The sequence below is a fragment of the Alosa pseudoharengus genome, unplaced genomic scaffold, assembly GCF_046254945.1.
Source record: "Alosa pseudoharengus isolate Yale_2024_CS ecotype anadromous, Long Island Sound unplaced genomic scaffold, YU_APseudo_1.1 YU_APseudo_1.1_scf_10, whole genome shotgun sequence".
Classification (NCBI taxonomy): Eukaryota; Metazoa; Chordata; class Actinopteri; order Clupeiformes; family Clupeidae; genus Alosa; species Alosa pseudoharengus.
In genome coordinates this window covers 35,938,858-35,957,437 of record NW_027468565.1, presented here as the reverse complement: position 1 = coordinate 35,957,437, position 18,580 = coordinate 35,938,858, and the positions used below count along the sequence as shown (strand labels likewise).

Sequence of the window (18,580 nt, the reverse complement as noted above, 5' to 3'; positions counted from 1 at the left end):
TGCGCCCAGGGGTGTGCCAATTAACAACCTACAATTAACAACCTAGGGAGTGGCCTAGCGCATTGTCTAAAAATCACTATTGTACACCACCTACAATGCATTACGCCACTGACCAAGAGAAACCTGGTCAGAAGTCTATGGCGAGTTGTTTATATGTTATTTTAAGAGCGTATTGTCAACAGTCATATTGGCAGGTGCACAACGCACCATCCTTCTATCCTCCATGAACGTGCACCAGCGCACATCCATGCAAAACATTAGAAATTGCACGATTAGGCTACAATGGGAAACATAATTAGAATAAAGATATTACGAAATACATCTCACAATGCATTTGCAAATTAGTAATGACGATTAAAAGTGATTAGGCGAGAGCACAGCTAAAGACGCACTATCACGAGATAAAAGCAACTCCTCTGCAGGATAAACGTTGTTTTATTTGAAACGTTGTTTTATTTGAAAAATATTAGGGTAAGTGTTGCTTTTTCCAGCCTATGTTTTCGATTGTAACCCATTGTCAGTCAATAGTGAAAGTAACTTACTGCGTATAACTGTCTTGTCGTTGCCTGACACCATGGTGAAGTTGGTTTCACTTTGCCAATGAGTTCAAATAATAGACGAGTGCAAATGTGTAAAGGCTATGCTATAGGTTTTAGTAAAGCAAAAAAAAAGGTTTAGTGGAATGACTGTTCCATACGGTCTCGCAAGCAGACTCGCCGAATGCACCGTTGACTGTCAAAATACCGGTGCATTCTTTGACGTTGCGCTTTGCGCTGTTAAAGGGAATGACAGATGTCATTCTCATTGGTTTAATGATGTTACGCCCCAAACACACCCATGATTGATTAAAGCTACCTTGTGTAAGAACTTCTCCCATCTAGCGGTGAAATTCTATATGACAACCAACTGAATATTACTTTCTAGCCCCTCCCATTCCGAGCGCATTTTAACTCCTACGGTGGCCGTTTCATGCCAAAGTTAACATTGCTTCCAGTACTACGACTTCGTCCGGTGTTCCTTCCAGTTATAAGGTTACTTTAGAAAACAATTACACATTGCATTTAGTTATATAGCCAGTAAACATGTTGGGTATGACCTCTATGTAAAGTGAATAGCCTAGTTTTACGTTTTCATTATTTTGGTAGGCTACTATTTCATTGCTAGCATCAGCTATCAGGTTCCCAAACGAATGCATGCTAATGTTATAGTACAGTTGATTCAGTGCTATGTTATTCTGTATGTGCGAGATTAATAGTGTAAAGGCAATGTTTACAGCGTAGCCTACTATTTTTCTCAGTGAGCAGAGTCAGAGATCAGTCGATGCAACGGAGGTGCAAGGGAAAGGTAAAGGAAGAGGGAAAGGTAAAGAAAAGCCAAGAGCCGGTGGCAGAGGATCGATGAGACCTCCTAGGCAAAGAAAAAGTAAGACTCCAAAAGATGACGAGGAGAGACTGGAAGAACTTCAAAGACAAAGGAGAGAAGCAACGGAGGTTTGTGTTTTTAATATATTTCTCTGAACAGTATCAATGTCAATGACACCGAAATTAGCTCGGAAGCTGCACCAGGCACGTTCGTTTGCGTTGCGTCTGCTGCAGAAAAAAAATAGACCATTCATCTAAAATTGATTTTACGCGTTGTGAACGGAACGCTTCAGTCACGCGCTTGATGTAGCTTCCCTGCCTGTTTGTATCTCAATTGTTTGTAGCAATTTCTAGCTGTTGCCAGTCAACTGCATGATGCGAGTTGTCTCCCAGTGAAATCACGACACATAATTACGTTATGGTCTATAGAAAATGTTACACAACATTTTCACCTTTTCATTGTCCATACACATACATAGTATTCATCATTTTGTGTGAACACTTGAAAAATGACACAGAGTAGGCTACTATTACTACTACTCTGCTAACAATCTAACTTTGCTACCTAAACAAGCCTATCTGATCTTATTTCTTGTGTCTTATTTCTTCAGACTTGTGGATGAAATGAGCCTGCAAGAGCACAGGAACCTCACCACACAGTTGCTATAGTGAGGCAGCCAGGTCTGGTGTTTGATGCATCAGTGCAGACATGTCGTCCCCCCACCTGTGCCAGGGATGCCTTGGTGTAGTTGTACACACTGCAGAGACATGCCAATCGATCAGAAGAGAAAATGCTGTGGACAAAACCCTGCCACCTGTGTGAGCCTTCTGCCTCACTACACACAGCACTGCCTAGATGAAGGTTTTCTCCAGATTCACAGGCAGTACATCACAGACATCACAGCATTAGGCCATGTAAGAGAGCCAGGTGATGACAATAGAGTTCAGATATGCTACCTACAGACATTTCATTTTCTGGCAGCATGGGTCTCTAGGACAGGGTAATAGAAGAGTGATCCCAAGCTGTGTGTGTAGGATAAGGGATAAATTCCCTGACCCTCAGGGACATCTCTGGAATTTATTTCACCTTCCTATAATGTTGTAATGTTGTTATTGTAAATAGTTTTGTATTAGTGTTCTTGTACTGCCTGTTCCTTTTAAAACTGTATTTAATTTATTTTACACCGGTACATCGCTATATTTTGCTTTCATGAAAATAAAAACTTTTAGAATTGATAAGAGACTGTTCATGCTGTACCTCATACATTACATCCACAAACTTATAATTAAAAAAGGAGTTGTGGTAATTTACCATTTTGAAACACCAAATGACAGTAACATGGTCAACAATGTTATTTGCAATATATTTATTTACAGAAATTAACAAATTATGGTATTTACACATGAACCCTTCCTTTTTGTATGGTGCCTTTGAAGCAACATGGGCCATCATTCTAAATTTGCAGTCTCCTGGAAAGCTGATCCTGTGGAAGACATGCAGTGTCGTTAGACATACATGCCATTTTATATAGTTCAACATATTGTTACTAATCTGTATAGTGCTATTTTGCCTAGACTGAGTTACAGGCAAGGTTACAATGAAGGCATGCACGTGCATCACATAAGACCATTGAATTTCGTCCACATCCTCCTCCACAATGCTCATGTCATGTAGGCTTTGTAAAAAATATATATAAATGCTTATATCATGAAAATATACAATAGAGAATGTCATCGGGTATAGACATTATGAGCATTGATGGGTTACCTCTGTTCAAGGTTCTCAATTTCAGGGGCTTCTGCAATTGCGCCAAGATGCTAATCTGAAATGAATAAGCAGAGCGTTTCACAACATATAACAGTACATAAAATGGTAAACACCAAGATATTAAAAATATACTTTCAGTTATTATCAAACAACAATCACATAGAATCAACAATTGTTTTCATGCAGTGAAAAACGTTCAGACAATTTAGTAGGCTACGTCTACAATTAATAAGACTACAGGACAGGCCTCAGGATGTGAACGTCACCCTTGGAATTGGCTACACTAGCATTATCAGATTAGGATATATTTAGGCTACAAAGCAAAAGCAATGAAAAATAACTACAATTTAGTGCCCTTTGCCTGTGATCCGTCATAGCAGATTTATGTTACAATCCTTTTTCATCGACGCGAGGAAAAGTATCCCAGACGTCATTCTAGCGTTATGGACAACCATGCTATACTAAGCCAAGCAACTATAAAACTTCGAATTTACACCATAGACTGTATGTTTACACGAATAGGCCAAATTACCTGTCGAGGAGAAAGCAGGCAATTTCGGCGTCCCTTTTAAAATCCTTGCTCCTCACGAGCTCTTTCCATCTTAGAAAAGCCACTCCAATATTGACTTTGGTCTGTTGTTTTTCCGGTCGCGTTGGCGTTTTAATTCGCTTTTTCGCTTCCTTGGCGACTCCTTTTCATGTCCTCGAGAATAGTTGTAATCCTCCATTTTCAACAGACTTTCAAATCTGCCGGCAGTCGCGAGTAGACTGATCATGCAATGAGTGTTGCCTACAAGCGCGAAAGGCGGAGCTGAATTTCCAGGAATGTCCCTCGTTGGCGAATGTATTTCAAAGATGGAGGCGCAACATGGATTCAGCCATTTGCGCGACTCGCGCGTAGGTATTTGGAATAGCAGATTCTACACTTACGAGAATACTTTGATTAGTAAGTGGAAATAATTACACATGAATGAGCACATATTTTTGAAAGAACAAATGGGTTTTTGCTAAGAATTAACTCAAAAAAGTACACAATGTAGCTTTAAGAAACCTAGGAACACCTTGTTGCCCATTGCGCTCGACTTTTGATAACGAAAAACACTCCTAATGTGGACTGGACATCCTACTAAATTTGAATAAGCTTTGACTCGTGACGATGCACTTTAGACTATCATTATAGGGCCCATTGTATTTCTGACACCTAAGCAGTTGACCTCTGTAACTAATATCTTGTTTTTGGATGCTGACATTGCCTTTAACAGTGTTGCCAGATGTACAGTGATAATCATGTTTGCACAAAAATGTTGCCCTCTGTTCAATTAATTGAAGACTTTTGGCATTACAGGTATGCACCAATTATGCCCATAGTGAGGAAAACTTGAAGGATGATTTATTAAATGCAACACAATCCAAGGAAAGCGTAAATCAAGCAGCAGTGCTTTTTGAATAAAATATCATGACTGACAGGTTCTTGACATGAAAGAGGGTAAGCCGACAGTACAGGTAGCAATCATGTGTCCAATACATGGGTGTGGGTGTGTTATTAGTGAATGTTGGCGTAGAATCGTACCATACTCTTCTTTTAGGGGTAACAACGGGTTGCAAAGAAAAAATGTTCTTAGTAAGTCTAAATCACTAAGTTACTAAATTGCTTAGAGTAAGAAGGAAGGATGACTAGGAAAAGGATGCATCATATACTGTAACTATGTTAACATTTGTATTTTGTTAAAGTAGACAGTGTCAAAAAATCATCACTAAATGTGTTTTCTGATGTTACAAATTTACTCATACTGTTCTTTTAATTATGACCTATAAACCATAACCCTCAAAATCTGACAATTTTAGTACATCATTTTAACAATTTTACATCTGCCGAAACTGGGCCAGTGAATGAAGCAGACCAATGTTGTATATGAGTGGTCTGATGCTCAGTGGTGTCCATCGTTACATATGAGTAACTGTTGGCATGCGGATGTCCCTTAAACATGCACAGAGCACCTTTCTGCTTTGGTTGATCACTGATTCTAATATCACAGATACACACAGTAAACTAACTGATCAGGTCTAATCACCTGCAGAATTGATATGACTCGACAGTATTGAGTATGAAAAGACACCCCTTTTTAGCAGGGGTGTTGATTTCACATACAATTTTGTTGTAGCAACCTCTCCAGAAATTGCTAACATAAAGGAATCTGCTGTATGTATGTTTTTGCCACTGCCAGAGGCTTTCTCTAGCGTGCAGAGCGGGCAGGGCTGTCGTGCAGCAGCTCCTTGGGAGCAAGATGGGTCGGTCACACTTTAAGTGCAACTTCTCCAGTAAGCGGCTTCTGTGTAGAAGAGGTCTACTAAATGATTTAAACTGCATATCAGGTTCAAGATAAAAAATAAAATGTGTCTTCACTCCCTCTCTCTCTCACACACACACACAGGGCCAAGCACCATGAAGACTAAAAAGACTTTTGATAAAATGTTTTTATTGATATTAAAAATGAAAGTACATGAATTGTGCATTCGGACGTTCTAGCGTGCAGAGGTTAAAGTAATGAAATTGGCACAGGATGAGAAGGCTACCAACACTAAAATCTTGCCACTGAAAGGCAAAAAGAGATCCCTTCATATCAGCGAAAAAAGAAAAAGAGGTTTTCTTTGACGCCATTCAATTGAGTAGTAGCCAAACACAACAAAAATGAATGCAGTCCTAGCAGTAGAACATACAAAGAAATATGTTGTAATGTCACTGGAAACATGAGATATCCTAATAATAATAATAATAATAATAATAATAATAATAATAATAATAACAATAATAACAATAATAATAATTGCACTGCTTTGTTATACAACTGAAATGGGACGACTGAACAGATGGAGCTATCACAGCTATTATGTGGCCTAGTGGTGCAGAGCGGCTCACCAATGACTTCAAGCAGCTGGAAGTGCAGCTCAGCACGACAATGAGGACAAATAAGAAAACAGGTAGTTTACACAGTATAAGACAGAACACAGGCTGGAAACAGGTGGAACTCTGCTGGACCCTTAACGAGTCGTCAGGTAAAAAAATGGAATGAGTGTCGCACAGCATGACAGGTGTCGTACTGCTCTGCAGGTGGAAGGTGGCGGCCCACGAGTCTCTCTCTTGAATCTCTCTGGTGGACCATATTGTTTCCTGAGTATATCAACTGCTTAAGATGAGGATCAGTATGGTAGCCCTTCATCGAATCCACATGATGCGAGGCGGGATGGGAGACAAGCCCATTCTGGGTTAAAGGCAGTTTATAACATTTGGGGCATGTTGTTGATGGGAAAGAGAGATTAAGAGAGACTCAGAGGAGAGAGTGGATGGAGAACGCTGACACTCTCTCTCTGTCACGCCGTGATGAATGCACTGATCACCTCTATATGAGCTAGGGCACATATGAAAGGAAGTCTGACTAGAGTGGCTGGCTGGATATGACCACGAGGCAACGGTATGGTGGAGCAGAGATGCTCTTTCAACATAAGGCCCTGTGCCGCAAACAGAGTAGGTCCTGCCACCTGCCCATTGCTCATACCCAGCCACATACTGCAGAGGAAACACATATCTCTCTACACAACAAAGTCTGCAAAAGATCACAAAGAAGAAGGGGGGAAAACAGATATAGATAGTATCACTGTATCACCATGATTGATACTGAAGTGGTTTAAACTGTAGTGGGTTGAGTACAATGTATACTCGGAATAGGTGTGTCTGGATAGTTGCTACTGCACTTGATGGAAGTCAGGCATTGAGTTTTTTCCTCTCCATTTAGCAGAAACCCTATTTGGCAGATCACGGAGCCATGCAGAAAAGAGTATTCAGAATATGTGCCTATTTTTGTGACATAACATGCCTAAGCAATCCAGGCTACTGCTGCTGTTGAAATATTCATTTAAAATCGCTCTGTGGTAAACCACAAGGAAAAAAGGAAATATTTTTGGTACAAAGCATCTACAAAAAGCATTACAAGTAAATCGGGAAAAAAAGAGAGCATATAAAATAAATCCGTCAGTTGAGCATCAGTGCTACGTATATTATTTGGACCAATTTTCATATATATTTTTATAACAAAATAAATAATGCCTTTATACAGTGCCCTTATTTGTATTTAAACAAACAAAAAAAGCTTTGCGGCTCATTACGCATGATACAGCTCAGACTAAAAGAATATAACATGATGTCCCTGGAAACGAATTATATATATTTATATATATTCAAGTATTTGTTTTCAGGCAAAAGCATGTGAATACTACTGATATACATTAAAAATATATTGTTAGTTGACATTATTGCGTTTTTTCCCTTTGAAATTGAAATTTGTGCCTTTCTTCATAACTGTAAAATAACATTACCACAAAAATCAGGAGAACAAAACCAAAACAGGAATGTCACGGTACCAGAAACTGACAGTTTTTTTTCTTTTTTTTCCTTGAAACATTTCCATGATGTGGACAAAAAAAGTGAATAAAAACAAAACAAAACAAAAAAACAACAAATGAAAACACACACATCCCACTTGTTCCATGTCTTTTAAGGTTTCACTTCCTGAAGTGCAAGGTAAGATACTGTGGCGCAGCAGCACTAACAGGAAGAGTAGTCCATTCGCAGACGTGACGTCCTCCCCTCACTATCCCACAGTGCACTGCGCTTGCAGGCCTCCTGGGAGCAGCCGGGACCAGAAGCATGGCCTGGTGTGTGTGTGTGTGTGTGTGTGTGTGTGTGTACCACAGCACCAGAACGCACCAACGCACCACCACTGCCACCGCAAACAGTAACTTCCCCTCTCTCGCTGGTTCAGCCTATAGACCCTCCTCATTCTCTCTTCACTTATTTTTAAAAGAGTCATACTTTCCTTAAAACGGAAAGTTTTAATAACTATTCAAAGGAAAAAAAAAACGTGCTTCAGTCTCCTCTTCTTATCGTTCATCCCCAAAGCTAGCACCATGACATTTTTTTGAGCTACACGTTCATAGTCCATAAAAAAATAGTGCCTTTTTTATTTACTTGACAAGAACTTTGACGTAATCCGTGGCGATGTGCAATTTGCAGACTCTTTTCTGCTTTTTGTTTGTGATTACAAGGTGCTGGAACAGGAATCTAATTTTACAAAATAATTCCTTACAGTGTGGATGTTCCTTTATAGTTTAGGTGCAAACTAATCAGAAGAAGGACTAAAAAGAGATACTTTTGTCTTGGGAAAATGGTGTGGAATGGATTCTTTCATGCTAAGCACATTCTGGTGTCCTTGGAAATCACAAAAAACATCAATAGAAAACAAAGTCTCATCTTGACACTTGCAGGCCATACAACATTTCCATCTTCCTTCCTGTGTTGCTCTTTTTCTCTTGAAGGATCCACCTGAATTGCATTCAGCCTTAATTCCACAGCACAACTCTTTGTTCTCTTGTTTTGCTGTTGCTGTTGTTTTTGTTGTGTCCTTTTGTGTTTTGAATGACAGAGGGCGAACAGTGATGGGGGAAGAATGTGAGCATGTACGTATGGGTGGGGTGGGGTGGGGTTCGGGGGGGGTCTCGGGCTTGGGGGTGACAGGGAGGAGAAAACTGCCACCGAGATGACGTCAGAGACAAAGCTTTAATCCTCTAGTCTGTTTTTTTCTTCCTCTTCTTTTCAAACTCTTCTCCTGTGCAAACGTTTCCCAAAAACAAAACAAAAAACTCATTTGTGGTTGACATACTTTTCCGTGTGCATGAGGACCGGAGGCAGTTTGCTTGGAAGCGTGATGAGGGGTCGGTGGAACAGCGCCTGCTCCTGGGCCTTGATCCGCTCCGCCTGTCGTCTGAACTTCCGGGCTCGCAGGATGGCCGGGACGCCCCTCCGGAGGCGCTGGGCAGCCTTGCGCTGCCACACATCATATTTGGAATACTTCACGGTCACATGTTTTCTTGGGACTTCCTGCGAATGGTCCAAGCCCAGCACCGGAAGAGACAAACAACGAGACAAAAAGGGAAGTCGGATTAATACAAGTTCTTTGTACATGTATGCTCAAAGATACAATGTTGTGAAGGGGAGAACAGTCCTTTATGGATCTATGGATTTGTTTGAAGTAACAATAATGGCATGTTGGCATCTCCCGTTAGGGTTGCCATTACTGAGAAGAATTGGTTGGCAGTGAGGTCCCTCTGTATGTTTAATTTACATATTTCTCCCTTCCCTTGTCCACTAATATTGTAGACATACATGAGGGTTTCAAAGACCAATGGTAAGTATGTATATTCAGGGATATCAGGCACTTTATGGTTGTCTAAATATAGTTTTGTCCTTTCTTTTGGTTTGTTTTTTTAAGTGCTAGTAGAATGTTCTGCCTGACAGTGATCCAAAATTCCTTTGGGGTTACATTAGTGCGCATGTCTTTTGGTGAGGCTGTACTAAAACAAACTCCTCTCTGACCCCAACTTCAAACAATTTGGGGTAATGGTGACAGCCAGGTTCCCAAGCCCATCTGACAGTATGTAGGCGAGACCAGTCATTGTTCTCTGACTGAAACCCCTTCCCAAAGCCCCCTCCTAACACACACACACACCCATACACACACACCACTATCAACATCGTAAACACATTCCAGCTCAAAACCTCTTTTCCTGGCCAGCAAGTCCCTCAAACAGTGGATTCAGACTTGAAAGGTCCCCCAAGGGAGAAAGAGAGTACTAGGATTTATGCGGCAAGAGCACTTCTGGTGAATGCCTGCTTTCATCCTGTCCCTTAGTACAGAGCCCAGTGAATGTGGGTCTCCTTAGCCCAACCCCAGATCAATTGCTGTGTTTATTTCTTTCGATCTCTTCACAGCCGCTTCAGGGGCTTAAGAACAGCTGGCCGACAAAGTTGTCAGTGCTTGAACGAGTTTCCACGCCAAGAGCTTGAGACCTTCTTAATGGAATGAGAGTAATGCTTCTTTTGGGGCTTTGCGTATACTAATGACATCATTTAAAAAGCATGTTCCGGGCCCTGGCAGCTTTGCAGAGGATCTGCACTATATACAAGCTTCTGAACAATCAGTGTAACATGACAACTGCTGACCAGAAAAAAGGTACAAACATTTGCATTTGTTGCAAGTTGTTTACTGCTGGAGTTTATTTTTTGGAGCATTTTTCAGAAGGCAAAACCTCTGAAGTGAATGGCAACCACTAGGGTCACAAAGGCCATCCTTCAGGCGTGAGCAACCAGCGACCTGCCCGTGGGTTCCTGACGTTGACCCCTGTGGAAACCTTGTGTTGACTGCCTCTCAGTATGCTCCTGAGTCACAGGACTATTTTCCGTATAGATCAGCCCTTTTTACGCAGGGACCACAATAACTTGCTTAGCACCATGGGTTTTGCATGATAAACACACTTGCATGTATTTTCATTGGATCCCACATGCTAAATATGCCTGCGCTCAGCACAAAATGATGTGCAGGAGAGCTAGATTGCCGGTGAGATAGGTGTGTGCAGGCGCGAGGTTCTCACGGATCACTTACTGGTTTTAGTACTGGCAACACTGGTATGACCTGAAGAGATGTAGCCGAAACGTCCCTCTCTGACTTAGCGGGCTTGGCGCAGTATTGCTCTAGAAGGAGAAGGTCACAGCTCCTGAAGCAGCACTCTTCTACAATCCCTCGGCCCGGGGAACGTGACCTGGTATTCCTGATCAGTGGTCTACCTGTAGAGCAGAGAGGCAGACAACAGTTAGGCACCAACACAGCTACAGCGCTATTGGATAAAGAGCATCTGATGTGTCCCTCAATGGCAGACACAGATGCCCCTGTGGGACTAGTAGATTGATGTTGCTACTTTTGTCCAAGCACAAATCAATTGTTTGATCAGTGCTGCCTGTCTGTGTCTTTGTTTGGCCTGACTGTGGTTGCTCTACTAGCATTACTAGAAATATAAATGGGACATGCGCCCAAACACATCAACAAGATTCTTAAGGTACAAACATTTTACACAATGGCTTTAGAGAAGACATTGGAGGCATGTCATCTCTCTACCCCTCTCTCTCTCCTGCTCCCTTGCTTTGAATCAGTAAATAATCAAAATGGAGGATATCCTTTGACCTTGTCCCCTTGCCAGCTCAGCAGAGATAAAGAGAGCAAGGTAGAGAGACACTAGAGCAAGGCGAGATGGGACAGGCATTGATAGGGACAGAGAGGGGAGAGGGAGAGTGAGGGGGTCAATATCCTATAGTGTAGGCAAGGAGGAGTGGGGGGTGCACAGTAGCATCTCACACTTTCTTGTAAAAAAAGAAAATGACATGTTAATAAAGATTAACCTAAAATTTGAAGGACAGAAGGGGTGGCTAGGCAAGCCAAATTAATTACTCATCTCATTGAATAGGGCAGCTAGAGAATACAAAAACTTGTCTGTTTGTCAGCCAGTAAAGGGTAAAAGGTATCAAAGTCAACCACAATGCAAGTGCTTTTTTGCTCCCTAAAACGAGACCGAATGAGGGGAACCATAAAGGTGCAAGGATTTCACCTTGTGAAATGGTGATAACAACCAACATGCATGTCAATGAACCATGGCAATTAACACAACTACCCTGTACAGTTTGGGACTATTGTTATGCCACTGTAACAACACTGCTGATGAATAGTATTGGAAGTCTTCTCCTAGCACTCCTCTGACTAGACAAACAACTTTTCAATTGAGCGTAGCCTGGGAACATTTCTGGGGAGCTGAATGGAATGCCACTTGGGTGCTATTACTTTCCCTGGCGGAATGTGCAAGTAAACAAACAGGCCATTGTGGCTCATTTTGCGGAGCGCGCGCGGCCCTTTCATATGCAATGGGGAGATATAGGCAGAATGCGCGCAGTCAGCACTTACACAGGCCGGCGTCTTTGCGAGCGCAGCTATGTGTTCTCAAGCTAACTGCGCAACTCAACACCATGCAGCCACTGACCGAGCAGGTCGACACACACTTCTTAGCATGCAGTCACATGTACATTGCACATATTTTCTCTCAAAAACTACATCAGTCAGTAGAGTAAGAATATGTCCACCTACTGAAGTAGAAGCCCCTGTCTTCGCACACAAACTGCAGCGCGTCCACGAGCTCCCCTCCGCAGAGCGTTTCTGACGACGCGACTTCTATCATGTACAGTGTGAGAGCCAGAGCGCAAACCAGCATCCGTCTAGACGTGGACATCCCTCTGATCTGGAGAGAAAAAGAAACACATTAGGCTACAATATATGCCATAAAACGCATCCAAGATAGTTCTGAGCTCATTAACCTGAAGCATTGTGAGACTTTAATGTAGGCTACAGTTACATGACAATGACAGATTAAGGGGGAAAGAAGCGATACAGGAAAGTTTTAAACATGGCTGTAGAATTCCTGACAGCAAGTTAACGCTCTTATTACACTGCATTTAAAGGCCCGTGAAACTCTCTTCGGCATTTACTTTAAGGTGACTCCTGTCTTTTTGCAGTTTAAGTAGCCTGAACGAACTCCACCATCCAATCTCCATGTTCTTGCTCCTCTTTATTGCACCTCAGGGAAATAATTGTTTGTAGAGGGGCGACTTTATCTGCGATGTCCCGCTGTCTTACACAATGCACAACAAGTTGCAAGACTAGCTGTTCAATACTCATCTATCTTAAATCTCCCGACTCAGCATTATGAGCTGAGCTATCTGCTGGTTCCCCGCCTCTGAACACAAGCAACACCCACAGTGCCTATGCCCCCTGGCGGTCAGCCTGCTCGCCGGCTTGCCCTGGGTTCAGAGTAGGGACGCTCCAATGGACCAGTAAGCCACTTCTTGAGAAACCTCAACCTCAGAAGCCCAACACCTACGTGTATCTGAACTGTCAGCTGGGGACCCAGTCAGTTAAGCCACGCTTGTTGCTGTAAAACCAGTATTTCCCCCCTCTGCGTTTGCTGTAGGCTACGGTTCAAGTAGAATCACGAGTAGATTCAAGCATAAGCTGTTCTGTCATCAGTGACTAGCCTATATATTCGGATAATAGAGTGTCCGTTTAACTTTCTTGGTCATCGTAGCTTTACAGCTGTCTCTAATGAAAAAATAAGATAACATCTTACCTTGCAAGTCCCCGTCCTTAGGCAGGTGTGGCATACTGAGTGGTTGCCTTGTTTGTGTTGTGCCTCCATGTCAGTGCTCAGGGTGGTAAATTGTATTTGGTTAGAAAAAAAATTGCAGGTGAATTGACTATCCCAGCTGCCGAGGCTACGTGGAGATGTTGTATGAAGCTGTCCCAGTAATCAGGCGACAGGCAAAAGTTCTCAGCGAGAAGTATTATATACCAAAACCCGCCCCTTCACCCCCCACCTCCACTCTATCCCTTACCTCCCACCCCCATCCCTTGCGCATGTCTGCCTGAAGAGGTTACCGGGGATGAGAAGTGGTCCATGAATCAAAGAGTCATGCCAAAAAGTGATTAGATGTTTAGCTCATTTTATGCTCTTTCATCTTCCACACGAACGAATACTAAGGTTGCATTCTTGTGTCATAAGCGAGTGAAAGGTAAAGTGTCGGGGAAACTTGAACGGAACAAGACAAAGATGTGTTCAATTCCGATTGGTCCAGTAGATGTTATTACCTTGGCGTGTCTCAGGGGGGAAAGTGTATCTGACAGATCTCGCACACTGAGACCACCAGGCGATCAAGACGCCAAAATGTCCCATCGTTATCTAATGGTCTACGATCAATCGAATACTCTCAAGTTTAAAGGGGTAAACATTTGGCCACACTTTTAGACTCCGTGACGAATACATTTGTACGTTTAAATGGGATGTCTAGGACGATAGACCGACGATGAGGTCATGGTCTGCCACTTCCCGTTTGATAACCACATAGCCTACCGCAAGAAATCGAGTGGATCAAATTGGGCATCATGCTTGTGAACGAGTTTGCATATATGCATGCATTTAATTCAATTTCATATTGAGAGGTCTGTCATTTTCCTATTGACATTTCACAAAAATACCTATACGATGCTGGCAGTAGCAGGCTAATTAATATCAAACATTGTAATCATCAAAATCAATAAATCCCCTTTACAGCATACATGCCTACAGCTTTATTCCAGGAACAGTTGAAATTGAGAGGTGTACATATTCACTTCCCCCTTAGTATTGTGTATTTATGCAAGTTTCATGCATTTAGACATAATGTCTGACTTCAGCTTTACTGAAAAGAGATTGAAATGCATATTTGACACAGTTACAAAATATGAAATTTTCTGTCTGAACATAAGCAATGAGATGTCCCTCTCTGATTTCAATAGTTATTTCCTAATGCCATTTCACTGAAGGTTTCTGAACAACCTAGCTTTATATTCAGGTAGCAGTGTAAAGCTTCTGGTCTACAGTTTCTGACAGTATCAGTGTATTAATCATTCCAGAAATGGGCATCCCCACCTTGTCAGTCATTTTGTATGAAGGTACACTGAAAGGAGACACTGAAAGGAGACTATCATCTCTTGTAGCAGCAGCTTAGATTGCCTTCTAGGTCTGTCTGATATCAGAAATCATACTAAAGCACCTGTCACATGTTTAAATCGTACACCTCTACATCATTTGTCAGTATGCTAGAAAAGACCATATCTCAGGTGGTCAAGAGTGCACTGCTGTGCTATAACACAAGGAGAATTTGACTGCATATTTGCCTTTGTGCATACTTATTGTATTATTTTGATGGGGTTTCTATATGTAGTGCAAAAACAGTATAAGGTGTTATGATATGGAGTAAGATGTCATGTGATGCAATGTGATTGCATATACGCACACACACACACACACACTAACACACGAACACACACACATGCATGCACGCACACACACACACACACACACACACACACACACACACACACACACACACACACACACACACACACACACACACACACACATATATATATAGTCCAAACAAAGAAAGATTTGATAATAACTACAAATAAACTTCCCTCATTATTATCTTATGTATATTTTGGTATTCCCGGTGCAAATAAAGACAACACAGGGATAAAGTGCTTTTCACTGTGTATCTCAGACTGAGGGGGAATCTGGCAATTTGTAATCACTCATCGACACCCATTAATTCTGAGTATCTTTGTCCCATTAAAATGTCACTGAGGACAAAAAGACCAACGTGTGCTGTAAGAGCCATGTAAAGCCAGACATGCATGTGGTGGAAGCCACATAAAGTGAACGCAATCTAAAAGTGAAGCCATGGTTATGTAACTGCGCCCTATAGGACTACAGCTCACATATCCCCTATGCGGGCCCCCAAAAATCCATGGGCGAGTAAACTAGCAAAGGATGACCAAGTACCTATACTACAGCACCTAGATAGATAGATAGATAGATACTTTATTGATCCCCAGGGGAATTCAAGAACCTGGCATACACTAAGAAGTTAAATGGTCTTTGACTTCATTGTTCAACCTCCACTGGTGGTTGTGCCTATGGGGTCTTCAGGGGAGACCAAGGGGTTTCAACTTAAAAGTTTACATGTGCGGTCAAGTTCCTACTATGGGTCAGTTATGAGGTGAATTCTTGGAGTTTGAAGAACAGTTCTAGAAACCGTGGCTACTGGGATTACTTACCCAGACAGAAGTCCTTTCTACTTGCTCTTCTGATATCTTACACAAGAGTTGATGGACGTGATAACGACTTTGCATGGCGGTTGTGAGCTATTTTATTATGTGACAGGAATTCAAGATGGTCAGAGCAAAGAACATGTTATAGTATCCCAAATGTTGCGTTTCTTCATAAAAGATGGGCACATCTTTTTAGAAAAACATATGCTAGTAAATGCACACACACACACGAGATAGCCTATGTGGCCCATATGCCTAATTAAGAATCACAAAAAATGGTTACAAATCACTGTGAAAAGAAGTGGGATGATGAACACACAATAGCTGTCACAAGAGACCACTGCAGTAGGCTGGATATTGAAGGGCTCCGTTTAACCTACATACATAATAAATGCGAGGATTTACCGTAAGCGCAACCTCAAAGACATCAAAACTTTCAGCGGTGTCCACGAATCGCTAATCAATCAAAATGAGCAGGAAATCCTTATGGCCTGGCATGAGCCGCTCATGAATCATTCACCGGTTCATACGCTGAGCCGCATTATGATTTATCAGCGTTGTCATCTTCTACATCCGCCAAAGGAGCAGTGAGTTCAGCTCACTACGCAGACTTTGGCAATGTGGGTAGGCAAGGCTATTTCAGCTGTTGAACTGGCTTGTCTGTCTGACAGTCTCATGTCACGCTATCTTTGACCGCACATTGAGTTTATTCATTACCTGTGCTTTTCTTATTTGCCTTCATCAATCGACAAATTTAGCCTTTGGCCTACATAAATGCTCTTACGACATTCGGCGTGTAGAATACAGCGAAACATCATCCGTTGCTTGAATCCTAACAAATATTGCATAAGGCGCACATTTGCAGGAAATAATTTTCTATAAAAACACAGGCTATAGGCCTAGGCCCTACAGTCAGTCCCTACTGATTCTAAATCAGCGATTTCCATGTAAAATGACAAGTTAAATAGTGTCACGATGGGTTATCTACTTGGCACACTACTGGAATGTAACTTTAGCCTATAGGCTACATATTTGCAGACGCTGCCATCTAGTGGGTGTAGTCGTGGACAACCTTAAGTGAACAGAGTAAATGGGGATTTTGTTTTAGCTTTTAGATCTGTCTTAGTTATACAGGCCTTTTAAAAACCCAAATATAGTTGAGTTGTCAGTCCTCGTGTGATTGTCTCCGCTCAACCACGTGGTTTGCTTTACCTTTACCTACCTTTACCTTTAGATTCTGGGAAGGAGCTGACTTCAAAAGCCTGTAGTAGCCTACTGACAGGTTAAATCTGAAAGTGATTGAACATATATAGAGCTACTCTGTTCGAGTGAACCAATTTATTTATCAGTCGGCCTATTCGTTTATTTTTGAACGTGGAGAGACATCCTAGACGCCCAGGGATATAACTCCTCCTGTGCATCTAGCCTACAACACCAGAGCCCCCCAGTGGAGACAGTTTTGAAGTGCTTCAGAAAAGATACTGCGCCCTCCATACAGTCCTAGCCAGGGTCATCCAGGCTAGCACCCCAGGTAAAGATGAGTAAAGACAAGTTATAAAAAAAAATCTTGTTTTTGAGTTTTATCTTAGTATCACAAATTTCCCTCACGGGATCAAAAGTATATATACTTATACAAGGAAAGCAACGAGGAGAAATCCAACTCGATGGGAAGCACATTTATTCTGCTAATTGATTAATGTATATTTGTTTTATAGTTGTGGTATTTAGCAGACCCTTTTTTCCAAAGCGACTTACAGTAGCCTATATGGACATCACATCAGGTAAAAATAACAAGCCTACATTAAGCATAATAATAATACAGCAATATCAACAACAATATCAAATATTAACAATGAAAAAATATGATTTTTTATATTAACAAAACCATAACCAAACATGCTGGACTTTTATATTGTAAGACCGTTCACATATATTGTCCTCTCTCTCTCTCTCTCTCTCTCTCTCTCTCTCTCTCCATTCCAGCTATGATGTTGTGTGACTGAAGTGCATTGAACCTAACAGTGAGTCCAGTGGTGATATTAGAAACAAGCCAATTGTCAACATCCCAGCTGGAGACTCCAGTAGTTAATTGGCTAGAGTCAGTAGTTCATTGGCTCCAGTAGTTAATTGGCTAGAGTCAGTAGTTAATTGGCTCCAGTAGTTAATTGGCTAGAGTCAGTAGTTAATTGGCTAGATCTGATGTGCTTGCCTTGCGCAACTGATTCTGTCCTCTCCATCCTTCACCTGTGGAAGGAATCTGGGACACTTCCAACTAAAGATCAGGTGATGCTTGAGAGCCCTGCAGTGAGGAAGTTCTGGCCCTGTTGGCCTCAGGTGGTATTGTGACAAGGATTGGGTGTCAAAGGAGCCCAGCGCTACAGCAGCATCAGGACCTGGCAACACTGCTGTGTGAGGAGGATGTCCCGTTGGTACCAGAGCTGCCACTACTAAGCATCACTGATGAGCCAGCCGAGGGAAGTGCTTCTCAGGAGTCACATGAGGAAGATGAAGCATCTCATCTTAAAGCTTCAAGGTGTCAGGAGAACCAGGAGCCCAAATACCCCCAGATAAGACTATTAAGACTTCCAGAGAACCAGGAGCCCAAATACCCCCAGATAAGACTATTAAGACTTCCAGAGAACCAGGAGCCCAAATACCCCCAGATAAGACTATGAAGACTTCTAAAGGGTGTATTGTTCATAAGCCCGAACGATTCAGGAACTAGCAGCTTAAAAGGGAGACTGTTTAGTTAATTTTCATTTCATTCATTTCATTGAAGTCCAAGTTAAGTGTTAAAAGAAAATATGTGAATTGAAGAGTGATACAGGGGAAAAAATGTGTTCTACTGCATCTGATAGGATGTTCATTTTAGT

At 41.8% G+C, this 18,580-nt stretch overlaps 1 protein-coding gene and 1 long non-coding RNA gene across 3 annotated transcripts; both read right to left on the bottom strand.

The window, feature by feature from the left end:
* Positions 1–2,804: 2,804 nt before the first annotated feature.
* LOC143141119 (uncharacterized) lies at positions 2,805–3,917 on the bottom strand. Its single transcript, XR_012990736.1, has 3 exons — positions 3,662–3,917; positions 3,130–3,184; positions 2,805–2,845 (listed from the first exon to the last, which is right to left on the bottom strand). It is a non-coding gene; the product is annotated as an uncharacterized LOC143141119 (long non-coding RNA).
* Positions 3,918–5,587: 1,670 nt separating this feature from the next.
* Positions 5,588–13,345, bottom strand: igf2b (insulin-like growth factor 2b). Of its 2 annotated transcripts, none has more exons than XM_076271212.1 (4): positions 13,186–13,345; positions 12,150–12,300; positions 10,623–10,804; positions 5,588–9,061 (listed from the first exon to the last, which is right to left on the bottom strand). In XM_076271212.1, the coding sequence occupies exons 1-4, from the start codon at positions 13,252–13,254 to the stop codon at positions 8,825–8,827; spliced, it is 639 nt and encodes a 212-aa protein (XP_076127327.1). In that variant the 5' UTR covers positions 13,255–13,345; the 3' UTR covers positions 5,588–8,824. The 2 variants fall into 2 exon arrangements, with proteins under 2 accessions (XP_076127327.1, XP_076127335.1); XM_076271220.1 differs by lacking the exon at positions 13,186–13,345 and adding an exon at positions 12,548–13,115.
* Between the last annotated feature and the right edge of the window lie 5,235 nt (positions 13,346–18,580).

Coding starts and splice junctions, on each gene's coding strand:
- igf2b (XM_076271212.1), bottom strand. CDS start 13,254: ATGGAGGCACAACACAAACAAGGCAACCACTCAGTATGCCACACCTGC. Junction 12,301..13,185: donor TAAGGACGGGGACTTGCAAG/GTAAGATGTTAT, acceptor TTTTCTCTCCAG/ATCAGAGGGATGTCCACGTC. Junction 9,062..10,622: donor TGTTGCCAGTACTAAAACCA/GTAAGTGATCCG, acceptor GACCATTCGCAG/GAAGTCCCAAGAAAACATGT.